The sequence below is a fragment of the Mastigoproctus giganteus genome, chromosome 2 (assembly GCF_048544385.1).
Source record: "Mastigoproctus giganteus isolate SK-2022 chromosome 2, ASM4854438v1, whole genome shotgun sequence".
Taxonomy (NCBI): Eukaryota; Metazoa; Arthropoda; class Arachnida; order Uropygi; family Thelyphonidae; genus Mastigoproctus; species Mastigoproctus giganteus.
In genome coordinates, this window is record NC_143576.1 from 22,384,353 (window position 1) to 22,411,719 (window position 27,367).

Below are 27,367 nucleotides of genomic sequence, written 5' to 3' on the forward strand. Positions count from 1 at the left end.
AGCAATTCTACATCTTTCCTAAAATGAGCCCTCCAAACCTGTATGCAGTACTCATGGCTTGGCCTGACCATAGCTTTATACAAAGGGATAATCACCTCCTTTTACCTACTAGCAAAATTCCTGTATATCATTGACAATACCCCATGCCCTGCTGTGGCAGTCTGTCTTCATTGCTCAGGAAACTTCATAGCTGACTGCACAATTATTCCAGGGTCTTTTTCATTTTCTACAACTCTAAGTGTAGTACCACACAGTTGGTACGTTTCTCTGGGGTTACTTCTGCCCATATGTAGTACTTTGCATTTGTCAATGTTAAACTTCAGCTGCCACTTCTCAGCCCATCTGCCCAACTTTTCTAGATCCTGTTGCAGTAGCACACTGCCATTAGCACACTGTTATTAAAAAACTTGCCAACCTTTGTATCATCTGCAAACTTGGACATTAAGCCTGATATACTTTCATCAATATCATTGATAAATATGCAAAACAACAGTGGGACCAATGCCGAACTCTGGGGAACTCCACTAATAACATTAAACCACAAAAAATAGCATTCATTGATTACCACTCTCCGTCTTCTCCCACTCAACCACCCTTTTATCCATTGTAGCAATTTGCCTTTAATACCATACTGTTCCAAGTTTGTACAGTAGTCTTCCATGCACAACAGTATCAAAAGCTTTCCTGAAATCCAAGTATATGATATCAAAATTATTTTTTGCATCCAGTTTCTTTGTAACCACATCATAGTATTCAATCAAATTTTTTTAGATGAGACTTTCCCCCTGTGCCCGTGTCTGAATTATTACTGAAGTATTGTCTAGATGATCCTGCAGTACTTCTTTAACCAGTGACTCCATTATTTTCTCTGGAATAGAAGTTAAACTAACAGGTCTGTAATTACTTGTGTCACCCTTTGATTATGGCTAAGGATTTGTTTACCTCCTTTGCCACCTCCTTTAATATCACTGTATAGATCCCATCCACCCCAGGTTCCTTTCTTATGTTTAACTTCAACAATTTCTTCTCCACTTTGCTGTCAGCTATTACCATCGCATTAAGCTCCCTGTTAGTTTTATAAGCTTCTGTCCCCCCCCCGCACTTCCCTACAGAATTCCTTATGTGTGAATGCAGATACAAGATACTCATTCAGTTTGTCAGCTATCTTAGTATGATCATTAACAGTCGAACAATTGATATCAAGTGGACCAACCTGATTCATCTCCTTACTTCTAGAGTTTATATAAATAAAGAAGTCCTTGCTGTTTTTCTTAGCATCCTTTGCCAAAGATTTCTCATAATCTGCCTTTACTTGCCTAACCTCCTTGGTGACTCGATTGCAGACTAGCTTATATCCACCATAGGCTTCTGTGTCGCCAGATAATTTATATGCATCCCATGCATTTTTCTTCTCATTCCCATGAGTCTCATTAGTTCATCTGACATCCATTTTGGTATAAACCTTGAATAGTATTTCTTAATCGGCATGAAAAGCCTAGTAGTTTCCAAGATTAATTCCTTGAATACTTCCTATTTAGAATTTGCTGAATGTAACATCAGTTGGTCCTACTGTATAGAACTTAAAAAATTTCCAAACTCAGAAGTCTGCTGGGAAGATTGTGCCCTGTCTTTTGAGACAGGGATGGATTTTGTTTATTGACTATCTGGAAAAGGGTAAAGCAATAACTGAGCATTATTCATCACTTTTGGGCAAATTGAAATTGGAAATGAAGGCCAAATGTTGTCCACATACATTTAGCAATATAGTGTAAAAATTATTTAAACTAACAAAGATAAGTATGAATTAACTCACTTGATAGTATAAGGCATACCCAGTTTTAAAAAACTTTTTTTTTTATAATCAGCTGTGTGTGAACTCTCACAATACAAATATTTAATAATGAAGTTAAAATCTTCCCGATACCACAATGCATTTAGTAAGACTGTGTATATAGTAATTATGCTTTTTGACGTGTTACTAACCTTTGTAATGATAATAATCCCAACATTTAATATTTTCCATTATTTATAATAGATGCAAGACTTGTGGTGAATATATATACAAGGGGAAGAAATTTAATGCTCGTAAAGAAACTGTCCAAAATGAAGAATACCTTGGAATCAAAATTTTCAGGTTTTACATTAAATGTCCCCGTTGCCTGTCAGAAATAACCTTCAAGGTTTGTTTTAACACTATTATTAGAATATTAATATTTGATAATTAACAAGTTGGTGACAATAAATAAGGTCACTTAAGTACTTATTACATATTTAAATTAATTAAGAAATAAATTCTTTTCAGAGTGGGACTTTAAAAAACAAACAATGTTATCTGATTTGCTTGTTTTTTATTTATTATCACTGCATTTTTAAAAAATGCAGTGATAAGATTCCATTCACATATAAAAACATTTTTACGGCTCCAACAAATAGAGAAGTTTTTGCTTTTTTATTGACTTAAATTGGCATATTAATTTATTTTTTAGAGTTGCTTTATATTCCTAGTAACAATACTTTAGTTTAAATTGAATTTAGATCAAGTTTTTGTAGGTTATTACTTAGTATTGGTAAGGGTATCAAATCCACGTGTGGACAGGTTTTGCAGTTCCCGCGAACGAAAAGTTTTTAATTATACTTAGCTGCTTTATTGACTTAATTGTTAGATTAAATTATTTTCTCTAACTAGCTTATAGACCTAGTCAAGCTCCGTGGTTAATTTTGAATTTGGATAGTGCGATTTGGAAAGTAAATAATTCCTCGTGTCCGTAGATTAACCATTCATAACTTGTCGCCATTGTTATACGATACAATGTGTGCTAGTGTAAGGTTTAATGGAAAACGAGATAGCGAGTATAGTAGTATCAATTAATCAGTAAAATTTATTAATCTTATTAAATTTCATTGTCAATTGAATTGTACTTTTTTAACTCGTCACCACCAAATACGGAGGATGCGGAAAGGTCAGGGAATGACCACCGCATATCCCGGAGCAATAAGGCTTTATTTGCTAATGCTCCTAAAAACGAAATAACAACTTTTTTAACTAGATAAATATAGCGACCCAGTTATTACAAACGTAACATCATAAATTAATACATATAAGTTGAAAGGGGTAAGAAAGTCATCTAAAGTAACTCGGAGATAATATTCGATACCGAAATACATATATATAATGTTATAACTGCATTGGGATATAGGTTTAGGGTTATATTTTGTATTGGAACTTTATTGAACTTGAATAGAAATCATGACTCAGACCAGAGCAGCAAAGCAAAAGGCTCAAACTAGTGAAAGTGCTGTGGCTCTGGGGAGAACTGAGGGGGGCGGTTGTCCTCTGAATCACAGTCTGTTCAAATCCACTGCTTGTTTGACGTTTGTGGATCAATCAGGAACAGGACATGATATTGCCAAGGGGAATGTCCTTGTGTCTGCGCGATGTAAGGAGCGCGAGGAAATCAGGTGCCAACTCGGCATTGTTATGAGCTTATATGAGAGCTTTGAAAGGGTGGATGCCCTCAAAGGATTTAAATTGAGGGGTCCATCAAGCTCTCAGCTGCCCACATCAATGCCAGAGAATGTGCTGGTCCCAAAGGAACTAGTTGTTGTAGGTGACACTATTGCAAGAGAAACAAGGAACATATTGTGCAAATAGGATAGATGGAACAGGACCAGGGTATGTCTGCCAGGGGCAAAGGTTGATGACGTTGTAGGGCAGATATCATCCTTTAAGGACACAAAGGGTGATATTGTTGTACATGTTGGCACTAATATCATTAGTGCCAACATGTACAACATTAGTGCCGGCAGAATTACTTAGAAAGTACAAGACAATGCTGAAAAAAAGCCGTGAGTTAGGGTTGAATTTGAAAGTGCCTGCAATTCTGCCCAGACACGATAGGAGGAGAGCCTTGTCGATCAGTTTTGCTCTGCAGAGATTGTGCAAGGCTCAAGGGGTAGAATTTTTCTCAGTCTCGTCTGGGCTTGTTAACAGGAGAGACTGCTTCTACAGGGATGGGATACACTTAAATAGAAAGGGTGCAAGAATATTTGCTGATGCTGTCGAGGCAGAGTTAGGTGGAATGGAAAACCGCTGGCTTGGGGGTGATACATGGACTAATAGATTAACAGTAGCCGCTGGCAGAAGTAAAAGTGATTCTTGCACTACTTCTATTGAAATGCAATTGAGCAGCAGCCTGGAAAGCAAGGCAATGGGAATTTCCAGGACCGCTGGGAGTCATAGTGGAACAAGTAAATACATGGGCTGTGTTAGGGTAACTTAAGAGTAGAAACAGGTGCATGTATACTTGCATGTACACCAATGCTAGGAGTATAGTTAATAAATTCGATGAGCTTGAAGTGCTAGTCAAGACATCAAAGGCAGATATTGTTGGGATATCACAGACATGGTGTCACACAGACATAAGCAGTCAGAACTGGAATTTGAGGAGTACAATGTGTACAGAAAGGATAGACAGGACAGAATGGGAGGAGGGGTTATGCTGTTAGTTAAGAAACACATAAAATCTAAGGAAGTGCATCCAATTGTGGGTGCGACTCCGTAGCCAGGTGGGAAGGAGCAGCAGTGCGTAGCACATGCTTCTTGATTTAGACCGGGGTTCGAGCCCGTCACCACCAAATACGGAGGATGCGGAAAGGTCAGGGAATGACCACCGCATATCCCGGAGCAATATGGCCTTAGTTGCTAATGCTCCTAAAAACCAAATAATAAACAATAACCAATTGTGGGTGGACAATGCAATGTTGAGTCTGTTTGGTGTGACATAAGCACTGGGAAAGGAAAAATGAGAGTGGGTGTGTGTTATAGGCCTAAAGAATCTGATGAGTATAATGAGCAATTGTGCAGAGAAATAGTGGGCCAGTAAATTAGAGTGTCTTATAATGGGGGATTTTAATTTCCCAGATATTGACTGGAATTTGTGGGTTGGTCATTCACACACTGACAAGGCTTTTGTGGATTTATTGGATGATTGTTTTCTTCAGAAGCATGTTCGGGAGGCAACTAGAGGGAGTATTACTCCTGACCTGATTATCAGTAGTGATTCTTCATGCATTATCCATAGTAGCAATTTGCCTCCAATGCCACACTGCTCCAATTTGTGCAGCAGTCTTATATGTGCAACAGTATCAAAAGCCTTTCTAAGATCCAAATATATGATATCAAAGATATTCCCTGCATCCAGTTGCTTTGTGACCACATCATAGTATCCAATCAAACTGGTCAGACAAGACTTCCCCTTAACAAAACCATACTGTGTCCGAGCTATAACTGAAGTCTTGTCTAGATGATCCTGCAGTGCTTCTTTAACCAGTGCCTCCATTAATTTCCCTGAAACAGAAGTTAAACTAACAGGTATATAATTAATTGTTTGCCCTTTGATCTTCCTTTGTGAATTGGGGTCACATTTGCACATCTCCAGTCTATGGGTACTTCCCCTGAGTCCAAGGAAGCTCTCATAATTATGGTTAAGGGTTTGCTTACTTTTTTTGCTGCTTCCTTTAATATAACTGGATAGATCCCATCCACCCTGGGTACCTTTTTTATGTTTATCTTCAACAATTTCTCCTCCACTTTCCTCTGAGTTATTACATAAACATCTAGCTCACTGCCAGAGTTTAATTCACCACTGGCATTCCCCTCCCTGAGCAGGATCATCAACAGTTGAACCATCAATATCTAGTGGACCAATCTGCTTCATCCCTTTCCTTCTAGAGTTTTCATAGCTAAAGAACTCTTTGCTGTTTTCCTTTGCCAAAGATTTCTCATAATCTGCCTTTGCCTGCCTAATCTCCTTTGTGACTTGATTACAGACCAGCTTTTATCTATCATAGGCTTCCATGTCACCCATTAATTTATATGTATCCCATGCATTTTTCTTCTCTGCCACATGTTTCATTAGTTCATCTGACATCCATTTAGGCCTGAATAATATTTCTTAGTTGGTAGGTAAAGCCTAGTAGCTTCCAAGATTAATTCTTTGAATGCCTCCCATTTTGAATTTGCTGTTGGTAACATCATCAGTTGGTCCCACCGTATAGAATTTAAATACTGTGTCTGACCATTCTTAGTCACCTTTACAAAAGCAAAAATCCTTCTTTTTATCCCTAATGGTAGTTATCTCTTTGGGTAAATCCCACTTCAGCGCACTGTGATCACTGCCACCCAGTGGTTCCTTTATCTGTAGATTCTTAACACATGAAGAATCTCTACTGATAATCAGATCAAGATTATTACTCAGTCTAGTTTTCTCCCAAACATGCTGATGTAGAAAACAATCATCCAATAAATCCACAAAAGCCTTCCTAGCGTGTGATTGACCAACCCACAAATTCAGTCAATATCCGAGAAATTAAAATCACCCATTATAAGACTCTTTGATTTACTGGCCCACTGTATTTCCCTGTACAATTTCGTAATATACTCATTCAGAGTCATTAGGCATATAGCACATTCCTACTCTCAATTTTGATCTCCCAATGCTTATGTCACACCAAACTGACTCGACACTGCACTGTCCAGCGATATCAAATTAGCATTAGCATTAATAGAGGCATTCGATGCAAGAAAGCAAGCTTATGCAGAATCAGCCAAAAATAAAAAATAAATAATAAATAAATAAAAAATAAAAAAATAACCACTTCCACTTCACCCCTCTGTTCGTTCGAAATACCTGTCCAGCTGAGCCTTAAACTTATTTAGGCTATCAACTTCCACGACAAGGGATGGAAGTTTATTCCACCAACCAACCACCCGCTGGCTAAAGGCAAATTTCCGCACGTCTATCCTACATCTGTCTTTTCTCAATTTGAATTTATGCCCTCTCAGGTGATTATTCTGAGCAAGAGGAAGAATCCCATCAGCATTCAGCATGCTCAAACCATTCAAGGCTTTATACACCTATCAGATCACCTCGCCGGTGCCTAGTCTCCAGACACTGCAATTTCAAAAGTTAAGCCTTTCTTCGTAAGAGCACCTCTTTGTTCCATTCACTAATCTCGTTGCCGTTCTCTGTACTCGTTCCAGCATCTCTACATCCTTCTTGAAATGAGGCCTCCAGACCTGTATATAGTACTCTAGGTGTGGTCTGACCATTGCCTTATACAAGGGAATAATCACCTCCTTATCCCTGCTAGAAAAATTCCTATATATCATCGACAATACACCATGAGCTACTCTTGCAGCCCGTCTGCACTGCTCAGAAAACTTCATATCTGCCTGCACAACCACCCCCAGGTCCCTTTCATTCTCTACCACTGTCAGGTCAGTGTAGTACCACAGAGCTGATACGTTGCTCTGGGGTTGCTGTTTCCCATATGTAGTACTTTACATTTGTGAATGTTAAACTTCATTTGCCACCTCGAAGCCCATCTGCTCAACCTTTCCAGATCCTGTTGCAGTAGCATAGTGTCAGTAGTGTCCTTGACAACCCTGCCAACCTTCGTATCGTCGGCAAACTTGGACATTAAGCTTGATATACCATCATCAATATCATTTATAAATACAGAAAACAATAATGGACCCAATACTGAACCCTGAGGGACTCCACTAATAACATTAGTCCACGATGAGCAGTGTCCATTGATTACCACTCCTGTCTTCTCCCCCTCAACCACCCCTTTATCCACAGCAGCAATTTGCCTCCAATGCCACACTGCTCCAACCTCAAATTGGCTGCACTTCCTTGGATTTTATGTGTTTCTTAACTAATAGCATAACCCCTCCTCCCTTGCTATTTTGTCTATCCTTCCTGTACACATTGTACTCCCCAAATTCCAGTTCTGCATTTCTTATATGTGTGACACCACGTCTCTGATATCCTCAACAATATCTGCCTTTGATGTTTTGACCAACACCTGAAATTCATCAAATTTATTTACCAAACTACTAGCATTGGTGTATATGCAAGTATACATGCAGCTGTTCCTATTCCTAGCTACCCTAACACAATGCATATGTTTACTTGTACCGTAATGACTCCCAGCAGTCTTTAAAATACCCTGCATCTTGTTTTCCAGGCTGCTGCTCATTACAATAGAAGCAGTGCAAGAATCACTTTCACTTCTGCCAGCAGCTACTGTTAATCTACTAGCCCATGTTTCCCCCCCAAGCTAGCAGTTTTCCGACCCACCTAACAGTGCTTCAATAGCATCAGCAAATATTCTTGCACCCTTTCTATTTAAGTGTATCCCATCCCTGTAGAAGCAGTCTCTCCTGTTAACAAGTACAGACCAGGCTGAAAAAAATTCTATCACTTGAGCCTTGCGCAATCTTTCCAGTGCCGAATTGATCGACAAGGCTCTCATCATATACTCCCTCCTATCATGTATGGGCAGAATTGTAGACACTTTCAAATTCAACCCTAATTCACTGCTTTTTTTCAACAGTGACTTGTACTTGTTAAGTAATTCTGCCGATCTCCTACTCTTAATATCATTAGTTCCAACATGTACAACAATATCAACTTTTGTGCCCTTAAAACTTGGTTACTGCTTTAGTCCAGAATTTTAAATTAAAGGGTGCAGATATCAGTGGATTAGAATGTTCAAATCAATTTGTATTTTCGTCCAAAAACATATTTTTTATTGTTCATGTTTTGTCATTTTGATCCATTGTAATAAAATTAAATTAATTGGAAAAAATTGGCTATGAAAATATTTATTGATTCCTAAATTTCAGACAGATCCAGAAAATGCAGATTATGTTGTAGAACATGGAGCAACTCGCAATTTTCAAGCACTGAAGTTGGCAGAAGAACAAGCTGAGAGGGAAGCTCGAGAGCAAGAAGAAGAAGAAAAGAATAATCCAATGAAGGTAGATATACTATTATACAAATGCAGCATGATAATTAAAATGTATATGTATTAATTTGTGGTTATTCAGTTTTGTTAATAAAATACATGAAACATTTAAAACAAATCTTCAAGAAATAGAAATTTGTAAGAATGTTATAAGTATAAATTATTTTATGTTTGTTTTGTGCAAGCTAGTGTAAGAATTGGCAGTTGATGGATTTTTCCATTAATTTGGAAAGTATAGAAGTGAGTGTAAATATACAATAACTGGAAGGTAAGGATTTGCCATCCTTTTAAGGAACTGGCTGGACATGAAAACGTTTTCATGCAGAAGGAAGAACTCTAGTCGAATAAGAAAATATTAAAAAAAAAAAAAAGTGTTACACAGCAGGAGCACAGGTTTTGAGAATGAGAAGAGAAATACACAAATACTACCTCTGAAGCAAAAGGATTCATAAAGCAAATAATTAGGGCAACTAAGATAAGTAGTGGCTTAGGCAACTGATAACTGTCATTCTGTTAGAAATATTAAGTTGGGTATGACAGATTATAGGTAAAAATGGACATCACTAAGATTGGAACTGAGACTCCACAAAGTTTTTAGGAGATTTGGACCCTTTCGCAGATAAGTTTATTTTGTTAGTTTGACTATTTGTGGTGAATTGAGTAGAGGGGAAACATGAATTAACGAAATTTCCACACAAAAGAAGATTTTTGGCACACAAAAGAAGAATATACCTTCTTCTTGACAACGTGGCCTTGACAGTGCCTCTCGCATAAACATTCAGACTCCATCCAGTTATTTGCTGGCAGAGGCAGCAAAATTATACACTAACTGTTCTGGTAGGCTACCTTAGCAACCCACATGTGAAACTGCTCTAAAGCTATGCCTGTGAAATGTGAGGAATGTTGGATTTCACCATGATGACCAGCATAACCTAAAGAGACCACAAATACATATTGGACCTTGCCTAAAGTCTTTAGCTAATAGAACATAAAAAACCAAGGATAATGTACTGAAGCAAACAGATATTGGAACTGTGATATATTAGATAACACACTACATTAGCAGACCAAAAAAAGTGGTGCCTCCATAGCCAGGTGGGCAGGAGCAGCAGTGCGTAGCACACGCTTCTTGATTAGAATGGGGTTCGAGCCCGTGAACACCAAATACAGAGGATGCGGAAAGGTCCGGGAATGACCACCGCATATCCCTGGAGCAATATGGTCTTAGTTGCTAATGCTCCTAAAAACCAAAACAACAACAACAACAACCAAAAAAGCATTGGTATGCTAATATAGCAGACTAACTTTTTCTAATACCTTACAGTTCTGACGTGATTGCTTTTGTACATTATTCTAGTTTTTTTGTTTGTTACTTTTTTATGTTGGATAGTTAGTCAGGTTCATTAAATTGATTTGCTTTAATTATTAATTTGATTTATGATTAGGTTTGTTTAATATGATATTCTCTTTTGGGTTTTTGCATTGTTTAAGTTCAGTTTATTTTTGTTCCATGTACCCCCCCCACCCCACACACACATGTACTTGTGATGTGGTTTACAATTTACCTGATATTAAAAATGGTTATGCCCAGCTTATATAAACGAGGAGGTATGAGTTTACTTAATCATTGAGTTTTCTGGTCTGCCTATCTCCTCCTGAAAAGGTTAGCATAGGCAGCAGAAAGCTGAATAATATTTTAAGTCGTTTTAATAAAGGGTCCCACACACATGCAGACCTGCAAACCTAACCCCTTTGTGCCACTTAGGGTGCTTACCTGTTGAAGCAATTAAGTGACCTCATCGATCATTAACAAACGCATGGTTCTGTATATATGTACACAGATAGTATATATATCATCACAGCATTATATATATTATTGATGTAAAAGAACTGATATATCTCAGTATATCAATATATTGGTTGAGAAAAAAAATTAATATATTGTATGAACAATATATCAATTTTTTTATTATTATTTTTTAAATTTTACTTATTTATTATGAATGTCAACTGGAACCATATTCTGTAATGGTTGGAAAGTGTAGGGATAGCAAAAAATCCTGAGGTGTTTAGTTAAGATGCATTGGCTATGAAAGTGATTATCAGTGTGGGTGACCACACTTTCTGTGATTTTATTACTTGTTCTTTGAGAACCAGTAATAAATTCTGACCACAATCAACACATGAAAAATTCAGCCAGCCATGGTTTATATTTTATCCAAACCACTCATATGGCCACAAAAACTTCGACAAAAGTGCTCAACCATGTTTCTTTTGAACATTTACTGCTAATATATTTCAGTGTACAGGGCAGCTTGCTACTAATGACTTGATAAACAAGGTTCAACATGAATGTCTGTTTGAGCATCTGTTGCTGCTTAACTGTCCAGCAAGAACATATATCTGCAGAGTGCTATGGCAAGCATGTTTTTTTGCCGAAAAAAAAAGTCCATCCGAGTTAAGAAAATTACAATTTTAGTATTCCTCAACTATGGAGTTTCCTTTTGATCTGCATCATTAATTGTTTTGTTAAATGAAGAAGTTCGGCTATAAACAAATAAAATAACACATTTGCATTACACCTATAATATCTGCAATCATTAAAAATGAGAATTTCAAATTAATCTGTCCAATTCTGGCCGTGCACTATTGTCATGTGTTTTAGGAGCAGCTTGAATTGTTGATGCACTTGATGCAATTGTTGATGCAACAATATGAACATCAATACTGAAGAATGAGGGAGTTTCATTTTCACAAGTGGAAATGAAAAGTGCCAGTGTAAACAGTGTCAGCACATTACAAAGAATGAATTTTTTGTTTTCACAAGCACTGCTCTCTGCTAATTTTAGCAGTTGTGAGGCCTCTTCCCAAAGAAACAAATTAAGCCACATCCAAATAAGGGAAATGAGTTTGGACAAAAAACAAATGTGCATGCTCCAATATTTTATTTACAAATATATTTTATTTTCACAGTTGTGTTTATAATAGGTTAAAATGTAGGGTAGCATCAAAATGTGAACAATTTTGAATTATTTCTTGACAATAAAGGTTTTGAAAATGTAGATCCTTAGAAAACCGTAGTTTATAGTTGAACCTTAGATAGTAGAACCTTAGAAAAACGTAGATGTGCTTAATGAAGATGCACTTAAACATGTGATAGCCAGTGCATGCACACAGAAGCATTAAGAAAGGTAAGAATTAATTAATTCTTAATTCATTAAGAATTAAGTAAGTGTGTGACTGTTGTCATACAATAACAGAAAATCATAGAGAACAAATGTTGATGAGTAATTTTTTCTTCTATTATAGTATGACTGGGTGAGTGTCCAGTAGTTGAAATTAAATGAAATTTCTGCTACCTGTTGCAGTATCGTTTTATCTTCTGCCAACACCTCGAGATGCTGTGAATTTGAAATAAATGTCAATCTGTGGAGAGGGAACCTGGGGGAACATTTAAACTCTGACTGATACAAAGCTTGTGAGATACACTTGAATAGTGATCTGGAATGGGAAATTATGAAAGGTATAATTACTTATTAAGAGACTTGTTACTGGCATAGTGCCAGTAACAAGTCTCTTAAGTTACTGGCACTATGCTGCATAGGGCTTAATAAGTATTCTAAGGATTATTTCAAAAATAAGAATGATGAGCTGATGTTGCAAAATAACTGACCACAGGTCACAAACATTGGTGATCCATTTTTCTTCTACTTTGGTATGTCCAGGCAAGCAGCATTATTGAAGCACTAAATAAAATTGCTACTACTTGTTGAAATTTAATCTTTGACAGAAAAGCAAATAAATGACCTACAGATTAATGAAGTAGAAAAAAGAAAAATGTGTTGTACTGCATTAAGTGAATTAAATATTTATTGTGCAAAAACTATGATAAGAAGGAGGGAGGGGATGAGCAGTGGTACAGCTTTCAAATCAAAGAAAGTTTACTTCAGGGTCTTTAGCACGAAATTCATTGTTTCTCAATATAAAAAAAATAGAGCTACACAGCTCAATAGATTCTACAATATATCGATATTTAAAAATATGAGATTACTTCATTCAGTTTTTTTTTTTTTTTTTTTTTTTTGTTAGTTGTTGGTGCATTGGCTTCTGTGGCCATATTGCACCTCCCAAGGTTTTTGCATTCTCTACTCTGATCCAAGCCCAAGGCGGGATTCGAACCTGCAAACTTTGGGTTGCTAGGCAGTCACTTTACCCACCCAGTTAACCTGGTCAGCACCTCATTCAGTTAGTAGGATATCATTACATAACAAAATCTTCCATTGCTCTAGATGCAATTTAACAGGTGTTAAAAGAATGAAGGTAGAATATAACAAAAGAAATTGTTTTCAATGCCATTCAGTGTAAAATTTAAGAAATTAAGAGACTTTGCCTCTTCATGTCCCTTTTCTAGTATAAAATGCAACCTTGTGTGGACATTATTAAGTGTCTGTAAAACGGTTGGTTGGTTATTGGAAGTTTAATGGCACATCAGCATCTAAGGCTATCGTGCGCCAACTGTAAAACTGCATTAGTGGTATTATCATTAGTGATAATAAGTACATCATCGAGATATCCTCCAGTAATGTGTAATTCAGGGGAGAAACGGTGTTAAGTGTATATGCTCAATATTAGTCAAATAAATTTCTGCTATAAGGCCACTAAGGCTTAAGCCCATCGGCAGTCCGAAAATTTGTTTATATATTCTGTTCAGAAAGGTAAAAAATTTGCTTTGGTCAGTTTAACTGATTTTAAAATTTCTTTTTTAGGTAATTTAGTCCGATTAACCCCAATAATGTTGTTATTCAACAGGTCCCAAATTATATCAAGCACATATCCCACATTAACATTTGTGTATGAAGAACTAACGAAAACAGTTTATCATTGTTACCGATTTTGTGATCTTTAAGACTATTAAATAAAGCAACCTAGTTCTTATACTAAATTTTAACATTTGCTTAAACAGTTCTATAATGTTGTAGAAATGTGCAGCTAACTGTGAAAATGCAGTTTCTATAGGATACTATCGGTCGGATGGGGTGAAATTTGGTGAAATCATACCATAACAACAGTGGCATAAGCAACTTAGTAGACTATGTAGGAACACAGAATTTAAAATACCTATGCAGAAATTACACTCCATACTAAAAAATCGCACTGTCCATTCTTCCTTTTCTGTACAAATAAATGACCTTGTATATAACATTTCATGTGGCGATTGTGACTCCATTTACCAGGGCTTGACCTGATGTACTCTAGACCTGAGATTGAAGCAACATGCTGTGTCGATTTGTGCTTCATGATGGCATCAGAATTGGCATTTTTATGCAATAAATGAAAGTCATACATTCTTATTAAACGAAGCAAAAATTCTAAACATCCAGCACAGCTATACTAAATTATTAATCGTGGAAACCTTGGAAATGAAGTTGCATTGTAATTCTATCAACGTTCAATGTCCCTTCCTCATTTCTGATTCATGGTTGTTTACACGCATGTGCCAGCACAAATAATCTCCTATTAATATCTTAACACACACGTGCCTCGTGTCATTTTCCAACCTGTGAACGAGATGTTGGTTTAAGGGAAAGAAATCATTTGAAAAGTAGTTTTATTTCACCATTGTGGTTTTAAAGGTTTAAAGTTATATCATTTTCAAGATTTTGTTTTAATGAATTTGACACAATGTCTTCTATCACTCATAGTTTTGTGGCGATTTCATTTGTTCGGGGTCAGGTGGACCTTCGTCTGTGATCCCAGGGTGTCGAATCATACATGAACAATGAGTGGAAGAATACATTAAAATTATTTTAAGTCGTGTTTTAGTCGGTTATATTTGGAAAGTGTCATATTGAAGATATCCAACAAGCTGAATGAGGTAATCTCTTATATTTTTAAATTGTTTCTCAGTGAATGGCATTGAAAACAATTCCTTTTGTTATATTCTACCTTCATTCTTTTAACAGAAAAACACCTGTTAAATTGCATCTAGAGCAATGATTTTGTTATGTAATATATCAGGATATTTTCCATTAATTTACAAGATATATAGCTTCGTAAAACTTCATAACTTACTGTAGCCATGTGCAAGTTTTGTGCACTTGGAAGTTTACACATGCCTTGTAGTCAAATACACCTACCATAAAAAACTGGAGCTGCAGTTTACATGTATTTGAGTATTTACAAGCTCCACTATCCTCTAAAGTACAAACATTTTCAAAAGACAAAAATACATATTCTACATATAATTTATATAAATGGTTTATTGATTGTTATACCCAGAGGTAGCAAAAAAGGATGTTCTGTTAACTAAATAAAATTGCAACTGATGTCAGTATTCGTGATCTGCTTTGGTATTCCATTCTCAAAACAAGTTATGTTGTAGAAGCAACAGGATTATCACACATATTCATCATCATCATCATCACTATCTTCATGCTTATCTTGATTTAACACCATTTTAGCAATTTCTCCATTACTCAACAAATGCACGACAGGTGCATCAATGTCAATGTTCAGCACTTCTTTGATATCAGCTTCCTCTAACTCAGGGGTGGCCGACTTAATTTGTGATGCGATCTACTTTTTTCCTTCAAAATGTGCCACGATCTACCATCTCAAAAATTTCATTGCACAAGGTTAAAAAAGTTAATCAACACATATTGTAAAATGTTGTTTATAAATTTTAAAATTCAATACAATTCAGAATTCTTATTTTAAATTCATATGTATTTAAAATTTTAATTTATGCGAACTTTGTGTCTTCATGTCATCTGCCAAGCTTTCGAAATCGGGGATATACTGTGATAAGTCCAATCGTAAAGAATCTTCTGTATACAAGTCCGTAAGAGCACAGCAATTCTTCGTCTTTGTTTGTTTCAAATACGAAAAGGCCGATTCACACAGATATATGGAACCAAAACAGGAATTTAAAAGTTCACTGCATTTTTTTACATTTGGGTACTTTTCTCGGCAAACATATTTCCAAAAGTCTTCTTCTGATGATCTGGCTTTTAGGAAGATATCGTTTTGCAATGTAATAATTTCATTTTCAAGTAATATTTTCTCCATGCGAAAAATCGCAACAATTTTTTCTGCAATTTGTTTTGTATCTAAGTGGACATTAAATGGATAACAAATATATTGTTATCCATTTAAAAACAGGATATTTTTGCAAATGATCTTGCATATTTGCAAAATGGTCGAATTTTTTTTCTTTGAAATCCTTAGCCATTTCCAAAAATTGATATTTATATGCAGAAATACTTCTAATCATGTCACCCACATTTTTATTTTTTCCTTGTAATTCTAAATTCAGATCACTTAATTTACTGGTAAAATCTGCCATAAAAGCCAGATCACACAACCACTCCGTATCTTGTAGCTGCTGATAATCATCTCCCCTTTGATCAACAAATTTTTTAATTTCATTCAGCAAATTTCAAACTCTGTAGAGACTTACTCCGACTCAGCCACCTCACATCTGTGTGTAATATTAGATCTGGTTTTTTTTCATCGAGTTGCATTTTGAAAAGTCTCCTTTGAAGAGATTGTCCTCTGATGGAATTCACGATTTCAAAAGCCATGTCCATAACACATTTAGTATTTAATCTTTTGCTGGCTAACACTTGTTGGTGGATGATACAGTGGTAACTCAAAAAAATCTGAGAATTCATCATCCTTTTGGCACAATGCGATGAATCCGTTAAGATGCCCCGCCATTGCTTTAGCTCCATCTGTTGTTGCTATGATGAGCTTATATAGTGATAATTTAATTTTTTCAATAAAATGTTTGAATGAGTTAAAGATATCAAGACCTCTAGTTCTTTCTTTTAAAGAAACCATACGCAGCAATTCTTCTCTAGTGGCAGAATCATCGAAAACATACCAACAAAAACGAGCAGTTGAGCTGTATCAGTGATGTCTGTCGATTCATCCAGTTGTAAAGAAAAGGACACACAATTAGAAATATGAGCACACAATTGTTCACATTTTTACTCATTTTTTCAATGCGTCGCATCGCAGTATTTTGAGATAATTGCAGATCTTGAAGGGCACTTTTAATTTCATTTTTGTTCTTAAAATTTTCAAAAAGAGAATCTGTTATTTCTAAAAATGCATCTTTGATGAATTGACCATCAGAAAATGATTTGCATTTTTTTGGAAGACGACTCACTTTAAATGATGCTACAGTTACTGCTTTAGATTGTAAATTAGGTGTCATGAAGAAATTTTGTTGCGCAAATAAGATTTAAGTTCTTCTAATTTGTTTTTTCTAAGATCACTATTTGGCGGAAAATCCGATTGGTATTTACCATGGAGTGCATTGAAATGCCTTTCTAAATTTCCTTTTTTTTTTGGGTATAGCTATGGAAGCATTGCAAATCAAACAACATTTTTCTTTCACCATTACAAAAAAGTATTCTAGTTCCCACTCTTAATGAAAATGATATGTTTTACTCTTTTTCGTAGTATTCATTTTAAATCAAAAAGTATTAAATTAACATATAAGTCCTGCCCAGTTATTAAATCAGTAAAAGCAATGCTTACCGATTAAAACACTTTGTTGCGCGAACCGGAAAAATATTCTGTCTGAACAGTTAACGTAGGATAATTGATTTAGAGGATTCCCGAATGAGGAAGTTGTTTCCAAAATAATCAGACAAACACACCACTGTTTATTGCTCTGTTTGGTTATATCCTTATAAGAATCAGTTTTGAATGCCTTTGTGATATTTTTCTAAAGCTATTTCTGGAGGTCACTACCATAAAACAATAAAAACAATTTGCAAAAAACAATTCTAATTATAAACAGGTAGTAAACTCAATCTTATTGCATTTGCAATAATATCTACAGCTGGAATTCTGTGGTATTTTACGTTATAATTGTGAAATGGGTTTCTCTTTCAGTGAAATCTTCAATCATGCAAAAATAAAATAAATTTTCAAATTCTGCTCTTCATTCATATTTTTGAAGCTTCGTTAAAAAAAAAAATATTTTTTTAAATAATGCACAGATAGCAAAACCCTCTGCACAATATAAAATTGTGGTAGTATACCTGACCGGGCAAATCGAGGAATGACTGTATATTTAAAATTCGTCATGATCGACCAAAATTAAAGCCGCGATCGACTCATTGGCCACCCCTGCTCTAACTTATTTACACTTTCAGATGATAAACCTTTGGCATAAGTAAAGAGGTTTGATATCGTCTTCTTTTCCTTAGTACACTACATCCTTCAAAGTCCATCTACAGGTTCATCTTCATCAAACATCATTGTAGACTAGTCTGTGCCAGGCATTTGTTAATGTTTTATCAACTAAGCATTAGCAACTGCATAAATCACATCCTTAACATTGAACTCCTTTCTGGAAGTCTTGAATTCTTATGCTTCTGTTGACTGAATTAAGCATACAGTTCAAAAAATTGCCTTTATATTGGCTCTTCATGGAGCATAAAATCCCTTGATCACAAAGCTGTATTAAAGATATCACATTGGTGGGAAAGTAATTGCCAAAAACATTACTTTTCACCAGAAGTTCAGCTGGGGGTATGTGCAGAGCAATTGACCAGAAACAATAAAATTTTACTTTCCTTCCACGTCAGCTTGCCTACAATGAGCTCGTACCCCTGGTACACAGTGGTTATTGAACTAGCCAGATTTATTTCTCTTTATCCACGATTTCTTGTTGGAATAGCAACACACAGATAAATTGCATACACCTTTCAAACATTTCGGATGTTTTCCAGTGACAGGCAACTTGCACGGTGAGATTGGCAAATGGGTGACCATGTGAGAAAGACTCAGAATATGTGAGCTACAGAGCTTGGCAACCGGGCACCTCAGAGGTGACCTGATTGAGGTTTATAAGGCTCTGAGAGGGTTTAGTAAAATGAACAAAGATGGAATTTTCACTGTTATAGATAATTCCAGAACTAAAGTTTTTGCGAGACAATAACAGAACAAACACATCACAAGTCATATGCATATTTTTATATGAAGTTTCAACAGAACCTTCAACATACAAAAGAAGTATGAGGTTTAGATAAAGGAGGAGGGTTTAAGTGCAACAGTGCTGACTTTATTGATTTGGTCAGAACAAGTATCAAGATCAAAAGACTAAAACAGCTTAGGAAAAGAGGAAAGAAATCCTCCTTATCATCCCATTTGGCTGTTTTGTCATAATACCCCAAATGGGATATTATGAGTTCACAAGGCTAAGAATGGCTGTGAGGGATCAACTGCATAGGAGAAGAGATTATTATGAAGTTATGATACTAGCACCTGTTAGGCAAGTGAGTTAATATTCTAGTATGTAAATAAACAATTTGTGTAAGGATGGAAACCATGGCCTTTACCAGCTGCACTCTTACCAGTTGCAGTTACAAACATTAAAGTTCCCAATGAAAATGGCTCCACTGTTAGGGAAGACTAAAGAAAATACGTTTCAATGAAAGAAAACTACAAAAGTACCTGGTAGGCCGGGAGAGCAATAATGATGATAGCAACTGAATGCTGAGAATAAGTAAAAATGATTTTGAACCAGGGGCAGTCAAAAAGCATGGATTCTAGATTAGGAAGTCTCTGAAAAGAACTGTCATGACAGAAATATACCACTTTTAAAATGGATGAGAACATAATGAATAATCAAGGAAAATGAGTTGAGTGGCTTAGATTGTGACTGTAAATAGTTGTGTAGCAAATTACACCTTAAATTTTCCAGCCATACAGAAATATCAGTTCAAAAAATATAATTTTTATTTCAGTGAAGTTGTAGTGCTTTTTATGTAAAATGGCTAATGAACTTTAACTTTTTGAAATTTATTTATTTATTAAATAGGCCTATCTCATTCTCTGCTTAGAAGAAGTTTTAACTAATAATCTTTCTGTTTTAAGCTCCTTGAAAATCGTACTAAAGCATCAAAACAAGAAATGGAGGTGATTGAAGCCTTAGAAGAATTAAAAGACTTAAATCAGCGGCATGCCAGAGTAGACTTTGATCATCTTCTGAATTTAAATTTCCAGCAAATTGAAGAATTGAAAAAAAAACAAGAAAACGAAGATGAAGAATTTATCAGGTTGATATTTTTTATAGTTTTATTGGAAAATTTTATTATTATGTTTTATTAAATTGTTATCTACTTAGTAACCAATTCATCCTAACAAATTATATAACAAACAGTTCCAGGAATTTTCTGATATAACAATCGCTCTCCAGATCCAAATAAATCATGTACTAACTGTGCAAAAGTCTATTAATTTGTGCTAAAAAAATACCTATGCGGTATCCAATTCTTACCTGTGCACATTAATTAAATGCATTCTGTTAACGCAAGGAAAAGTGAAAGAGTATTTATAAGAGAACCAATATTTTATTTTTGTAATAGTTCTGGCTCAATTGTCACACTTTCACAAAAAAAACAATAATATTTTATTTTATTTCAGCCAGATTGTAGACTTAAAAGGATCTGAATAACCGAAATCTCCACAGATGTGCCACTTGTATTTATTACTTTACTTTTCTTAAGTGAAGTTCTATGTCCTTATAGGATTATTTTCATGTGGACAGCATGACAAATGGGTATAGATGTATGTATGTTTCCATTGGTGAGTAGTACAGCTTTTGGACAATTCTGAAAAGGCAATGAAAAGCCTGCATTTCTCCGGTTTATATCATCTTCGAAGGGCATCAAGTAGTCTATCAACATCATTATGGTAGTAGGGTTTGCAGAAAGTTCTTTCTGTTTACAAAATACAGATATAGAGTGTGGAAATTGGAAAAGGAGACCAATTCTAGAAAAAATAATGATCCCATGTATGAGTAAACTAACCTTGGTGTATTCAAAGTAACTTCCTTCCACACACACACGCAGCAATCATGAAGTGACTGAAATGACTGGTATACTGTTCAATATTCTTGTCACAGCTCTTTGAATGGTGTCAAAATCATGAAAATAACAGCCTTTCAGTGGTGCCTTGAGTTTCGTGAACAAAATCGCACAGGGCTAAGTCTGGTGAACACAGAAGTACAACAGTACGCAGACTTTTTTTGCTAGTCAAAAAATTCCCAAATAATGAGAGCCTTTTGGCTTGGTGTGTTGTTGTGTAAGAGGAACTAACTGCCATCTTCTCCATGCTGAGGTTGCACGTGACAGATTCTCTGCAACAATTTATTCAAAACATCCAGATAGCAGGCAGCAGTAACACTTAGGCCATTGGGCACAAACTCTTTATGCATAGAAAGCAATGAGTATGGTTTTGATTTTTGACCTTCCTTGACAAACTCATTTGGATTTGTGAGAGTTTGCCGACTTCCACTCCGCACTCTGTTGCAGGTCGTACTGAAAACACGATCGAATTCAAGATGTTGGGTTTGCTTTCAGTGGCCTCAGTGAGTTTTCTGCAGTGTTCAACTTGGGCCTGTTGTTGACCATCTAATAATGAATGTGGAAAAACCTGCACATAGACCTTCATTTTCTTCAAATACTGGGTTATTATCTGTTGAATGGTTTCCTTATTAATGCACAGATCTTCTGAAATCATTCAGAGAATTGGCACAACAGTCATTGGTAATGATTTCCCACACCTTTTAAATCAACTCTGGGATTCGAACCATTTTTGCTGGGCCCGGTTATTCGTCGTCTTCCATGGGCAAAATGTTTATGCCACTCGAACACACATGCACGAATCAGACAATTCTCTCCATACACTTGCCTCATTATTTGAAACATTTCTATGGCACTTTTGCCCAGTTGAACACAAAACTTGATGTTTGCTCTTTGTTTCGTTGTCTCTTCACAACACAGACAGAGAAGAGACGTGCAGTTCAGTTCACATTACGTTCTGAAATGGAAGCAATTTCCACTGACCTTGACTGCAGTGCTCAAGGAACAATCACTCTCATTTTGTGATTACTTCTAGTACATGGCAGCACCAGCACTGGTCTCATAACATCGATCTCATTTTCCAATCATCACACTGTGTATATCTATATCTTTTTGCAGTAAATTCCATTCCTTTAGCCTAGAGCCCAAAATCCTGTGTCTTAGATTTAAATTGCATACAGGATTGTTTAATTCACCTTGAGTTATAAGATGAGACTTGTTTGAGTCTGGGCATTCATATTCTGATTTAGAGCTCATATCAGTTGTTTCATGGGTCATCCGAACTTTCTTCTTCTAATATCTAGGTTTTCTGGAAGAATAGGCAGTTTTTCATTATGACTAACTTGTCTAATGACTATGGATGCTCATTTATTCTATATTTTCCTTTCTCTTCTTCAGTTTGATTTATGCAAAAATAGCAATTGTTTAATGATAGATTGGCTCCTTCCACAGCATGGAAACAGAAAATGGCAGTGATTTTTTTTTTTTTTTTTTTTTTAACCAACTTTTGAGACATGAAAGAAAGACAGTGTAGCATCACTAAATTTTCAGTTAAGGTGTAGTACATATGGTTTCTTTAATAGGGGTGTTATCAACTGTTTGAGATTTAATTGTGTAATCACTGCATACAACAAAAACTACCTGGTGAATAATGCACTGATGTGACATTTTTAAAATTTGAAAGTTTAACTTAAAAAAAAAAAAAAAACCTATAAAAAAGAGTGAAACTTTACTAATGTATAACAATGTTAAGCTCACACACTTATAATAACTCTGACTGAGTGACCTGTTTAGAAGGTTTGCTTTATATCCACCTGCCAGCAACTCATCACCAAAGTCTAGAAAACTTCTCCATCAGTAGTCCAATTAATGTGAACAGATAGACCAAAATCTAAGCATGTGAAAACTAAAATATGAAATATCTTTTAAAATGAGGATGTTAGGAAAATGGGCTACACATTCAAAATCAGCATTAAAATATACACTAAGTCAACCATATTTCCAATGAAAAAAATTCATTGTTCAATGTAATGGTATCTATTATTAAGTTGAAAAGAAGCTGAAGCTTTAAGGTCAGATCTTGGCCTTGGTCTTCAGTAGAGACAAAAAGATTCTAATGATCAAAACTGAATGGAGTGATTGAAATCTCTCCCCCTCACTCCTTGCAGTCCTATAATATTGCATAATGCACACAAACAATATCAAAGGTTAGATAAACATGACAACAAAGTTAGAAAACATTATAGATAAAATTCACTGCAACTGCTATCAGGTCAATAAGTACTCAACTTCTGGTATAGAATAAAATAATGGCAAACAAATATCAAAATACTTCCTGGGAAGGAAATCTTTTTAAGCCAGTAGCAAATCAAATGCTTTAGTAAAGAACTTTGTGGAAGTCCAGTGTACATTATGAGAAATTTGCAATGCAAATTAGAGATGCTTCTCATATTCTCTTATACAAGGTGTGATGAAAAAGTTAGGGGACTGATTGTAGCTTGAAATTGTTGCACCCTAGCAAGTTGACTTGTTACAATGTTTTGTGATTCACATAGGCACAGTTACACACGAATTGCCCATTTATCTGCAATAATTCTGAATTAACATGCACTAAATAGAAGGTTATGTGTTTCTTTGCATTTTAAAATAAGTGATTTTACTGAGCAGCAAATTTGCATTAAATTTTCTTTCAAATTAGATTAAAGTGCAACAGCTACCCACGCAATTTCAAAAATGACTCATTGAAGATGCTATGTGTTGTTCAAATCCATGGTGAGCACTGTGTCTTGTCTTGGCATTGAATCTACCATGACTAGCCCAACAGTGGTTTAACAACCATCTAAAATTCACATGTGAGATTGCCATGTGTGGTTTATATCTGTGGTGAGCACTGTGTCTTGTAATACAGCAGTGACACCGCTAACCACCCAGTAAATGTAGAAATAGCAAGACCAGTATCCATGTAGACTTTAGTTTAGCATTTAGTGATACAGGTAGTTTCACAGGAGTTTCCTATAACTCCACATTGCGTACTTTGTGTCACAGAACAAAAATTTCCAGCAAATTTTCCTGTCAAGGTCAGATAGTGAGTGTTATTTTGTGTAGTATGCATAGCATTGTGTTGGTCTGTTGTTCATCTGGCCTCTTAGGCATGAACCCTTGGAAAATTGTGGTCTCCCTGTTGCCTGTCCACTACCCTGGGGAAGTGAGCCAGGGTGCCCTTTAAAAAAAGGGGGAGGGGAGCATGGAGGTGATAGTATAAGTTATGGAATATAGGTGAAGGTGGATGATAGGAAGGTGGATGATAGGCCCACCATGCAGAGTTTGGGGTGAGATGGGCAATTGCCTTGGGTGTTTGGTTGTTAAAATCATAGGATCAGTTCCCCCTTACGTTGGAGGGGTGGTTGCTATCAGGTAATTTTAGGTTAAAGAATTCCACACTGGCCATACCAGCTGCAGCCAGTGTCAGCATCCGACATCATGCCACCCAGGGGTTCAGTATGTCATCATCAATCATCACAGGCAGTGGGGGAACATCCAGGTTGGATGCATCCTTCCCAGCTACAGTCATGTTTGGGGGGCTATTAACAAGACAAGTACATAGCACACTTCAATTGCACACCTATTATTATACGAGTATACAGGATGTTTTAAATTTTCTTTTATACGTGCACGCGTGCCTACATATATTTAGGGGTGCAGCAAAGAAAACAAGGCATAGCATTTACTCTCACAGTTACCTTGAACATTGATAGGATCACAGCACCCTGAATATGAACAGCACACATTTTTCGTTTGTTTTTTTTTTTTTTTTTTTACATAGCCAAAACATTCATATCACCTTAGCCTGCAAAGGAGTGTCTAAAGAAATTTATTATTATTATTTATTTATTTATTTATTTTTTATTCATTATATATACAGGGTTGTTAAAATTAAAGTATCCCTATGTAGTAGTAGTAGCATGTGATGCAAGAAAGCAAGTGTATGAGCTTATGCAGCATCAGCCAAAAAAAAAAAAAATCGCACCATTCCCTCCAAATGCCTGTCCAGTTCCTCCTTAAATTTATTCAACCTAGCAACTTCCACAACGACAGATGGAAGTTTGTTCCAACAATTAACCACCGGCTGGCTAAAGGCAAATTTCCGCACATCTATTCTACATCTGTCTTTTCTTAATTTGAATTTATGCCCCCTTAGGTTCGTAATCTGAACAAGTGGAAGGATCCCATCAGAATTCAGCGTGCTCAACCCATTCAAGGCCTTATACATCTCAATCAGATCACCGCGCAGGTTCCTAGTCTCCAGCCACTGCAATTTTCAGAACTTAAGCCTCTCTTGGTAAGAGGATCCCTTTATTCCCCTCACCAATCTTGTTGCCCTTCTCTGTACACGCTCAAGTAAATCTACATCCTTCCTAAAATGAGGCCTCCAGACCTGTATGCAGTACTCAAGGTGTGGCCTGACCATTGCCTTATACAGAGGGACAATCACCTCCTTCTTCCTGCTAGCAAAATTCCTATATATCATTGGCAAAACCCCATGACCTGCCCTGGCAGCCTGTCTGCATTGCTCAGAAAACTTCATATATGACTGCACAATTACTCCCAGGTCTTTTTCATTTTCTACCACCTTAAGTGTAGTACCACACAGTTGGTACGTTTCTCTGGGGTTACTTCTACCCATATGCAGTACTTTGCATATGTCAAGGTTAAACTTCAGTTGCCACTTCTTAGCCCATCTGCCCAAATTATCTAGATCCTGTTGCAGTAGCACACTGCCATTACTGTCATTAACAATCCTGCCAACCTTTGTATCATCTGCAAACTTCAACATTAAGCCTGATATATACCTTGATCCAGAGACCTAGAGGGCTCTGGATCAAGTTCTAAGGCTCATACTGAAGAGAAATTTGGACAACAGGTACAATAAAGAATGCACTCGCCTTTTATTGGGGGGGGGGTTACAAAATCTGTCACTGTATGGCACGTAACTATCTTTAGTTATGGGTATTCCGTGATGGCAGTCAACAGCCATCACGGAATACCCGTGCTCGCTGCGAGACACAAGAAACGACATCTTGCATTTGCATGGCAGCGCCAATGTGTAAATCTGTCGCCTGGTCTGATGAATCCCATTTACAACTCTTATCATGCTGATGAGCATATCTGCATTTCTGTTATTGCCAACCAAATATATTCCTTCATGATGACAACTGCCGTGTCTCTGCCAAGACAACATGCCATGCCGCAAAGCCCAGTAGACTATTAACTGGATTCAGGAATGTGATAATGAATTCTCCATCTTTCCATGGCCACCAAACTTATCTGATCACCACCCAATTGAGCATGCTTAGGCCTTACCAGAAAAGGTCATTCAATGCTACAACCATCCACCTCACAATGCAGCATTAAATACCATTTATTATATTTGACACATTATGACATGTATGTAGCACTGCCACAGCTTGTGGAGCCCAAGCCACAACATGTACGGACTGTATTATAGGCACAAGGTAGCCCATGAGGTATTAGCTAATGTTGCTGATTGAGAACAATTCGGTGTATATGAGACACTTTTATCATAACTACTCCACAGTAGTGAACTTGAGAGTAATTGTACATGTAAATAGATAGTTATTTTCATTAACTGTCATTTGGTAACAGTTCCTTCCCCCTTGCTTATGTACTTCCTTGATAAACTTTTCACAGTAATATCATAACTCTCCCTTATTTTGGCGTATTTATTGATGAGTCACATCTGGATCTATGGAAAGTTGCATTCATTTGACTGATTACCCAAAATATTTTAGTCTTATGAATAATATTGCTGTAACATGCAGAAAAGCTGGAGTAAATATATATATATATAATAATATCTACAAATTTTGATATTGCACCATGTTTTCTTCATCTGTCTCATTTAAAAAAGTAAGACAGTCATGCCAACACACATTCAATCCCCAAGGTACCCTACTTCTAACTGCAGCCCAATCTTAGGCAGAACTATTAAGCACAACTCTCCTGTCTTGCAGAAAACGTGCAATCCAGCTAAGAATTTTACCTGTAATCCTAACATGTGTGTATATATATATATATATATATATATATTGTGCAAGATTGAGTCAAATGTTTTGCTAGGCAACATTTTCCCTTTAAACTCTACTGCAGTACTGAGTCAGATTCTCTTATAAAATCCAAATAATGTCAAAATAATTTAATACATTAAATTCACAAAATAGCCAAGCAGGTTAGGGAAACAAGATTTTCTCCTTTAAAAAAACGAATGCATTTGTTTCAGAGTACCATTCTATTCACATGCTTTTGTATTGCATCCTTAATCAGCACCTCTATGACTTTTCCTACCAATATCAGGCTGACCAGTCTCTAGCTACTCATTTCAGTACTGGAAATGCATTAGCACTTTTCCAATCCAAAGCAATCTCTCTTGAGTGATTTCCTCACTCAAGCTTTCCTTGAGTGATGCCCTCATAAATTTTAATGATTTAATGCAGTCTTTCACTGCCTCAAAATTATTGAGTATGTACCATGAACTCCATGGGCTTTATTTGCAGTTTGGTTCAAAAGTTTTTCAAGCAAGCAAGCTGTCTTCTGTATTGCAGAATCACTGATTTCACACCGCTCAGCTTAATCCATGCAGTTTCTCC

The 27,367-nt window shown here is 36.2% G+C and overlaps 1 protein-coding gene across 1 annotated transcript in view; it reads left to right on the top strand.

Annotated features, from left to right (window-relative positions):
• The window catches only part of LOC150089213 (splicing factor YJU2), a 96,934-nt gene that overhangs the window by 39,133 nt on the left and 30,434 nt on the right, over positions 1-27,367 (top strand). Inside the window, exons 3-5 of the mRNA XM_090390377.1 lie at positions 2,036-2,180; positions 8,696-8,830; positions 19,714-19,895. Of these exons, the coding sequence (XP_090246503.1) occupies positions 2,036-2,180; positions 8,696-8,830; positions 19,714-19,895 (462 nt within the window). The remainder of the gene's footprint in view (positions 1-2,035; positions 2,181-8,695; positions 8,831-19,713; positions 19,896-27,367) is intronic.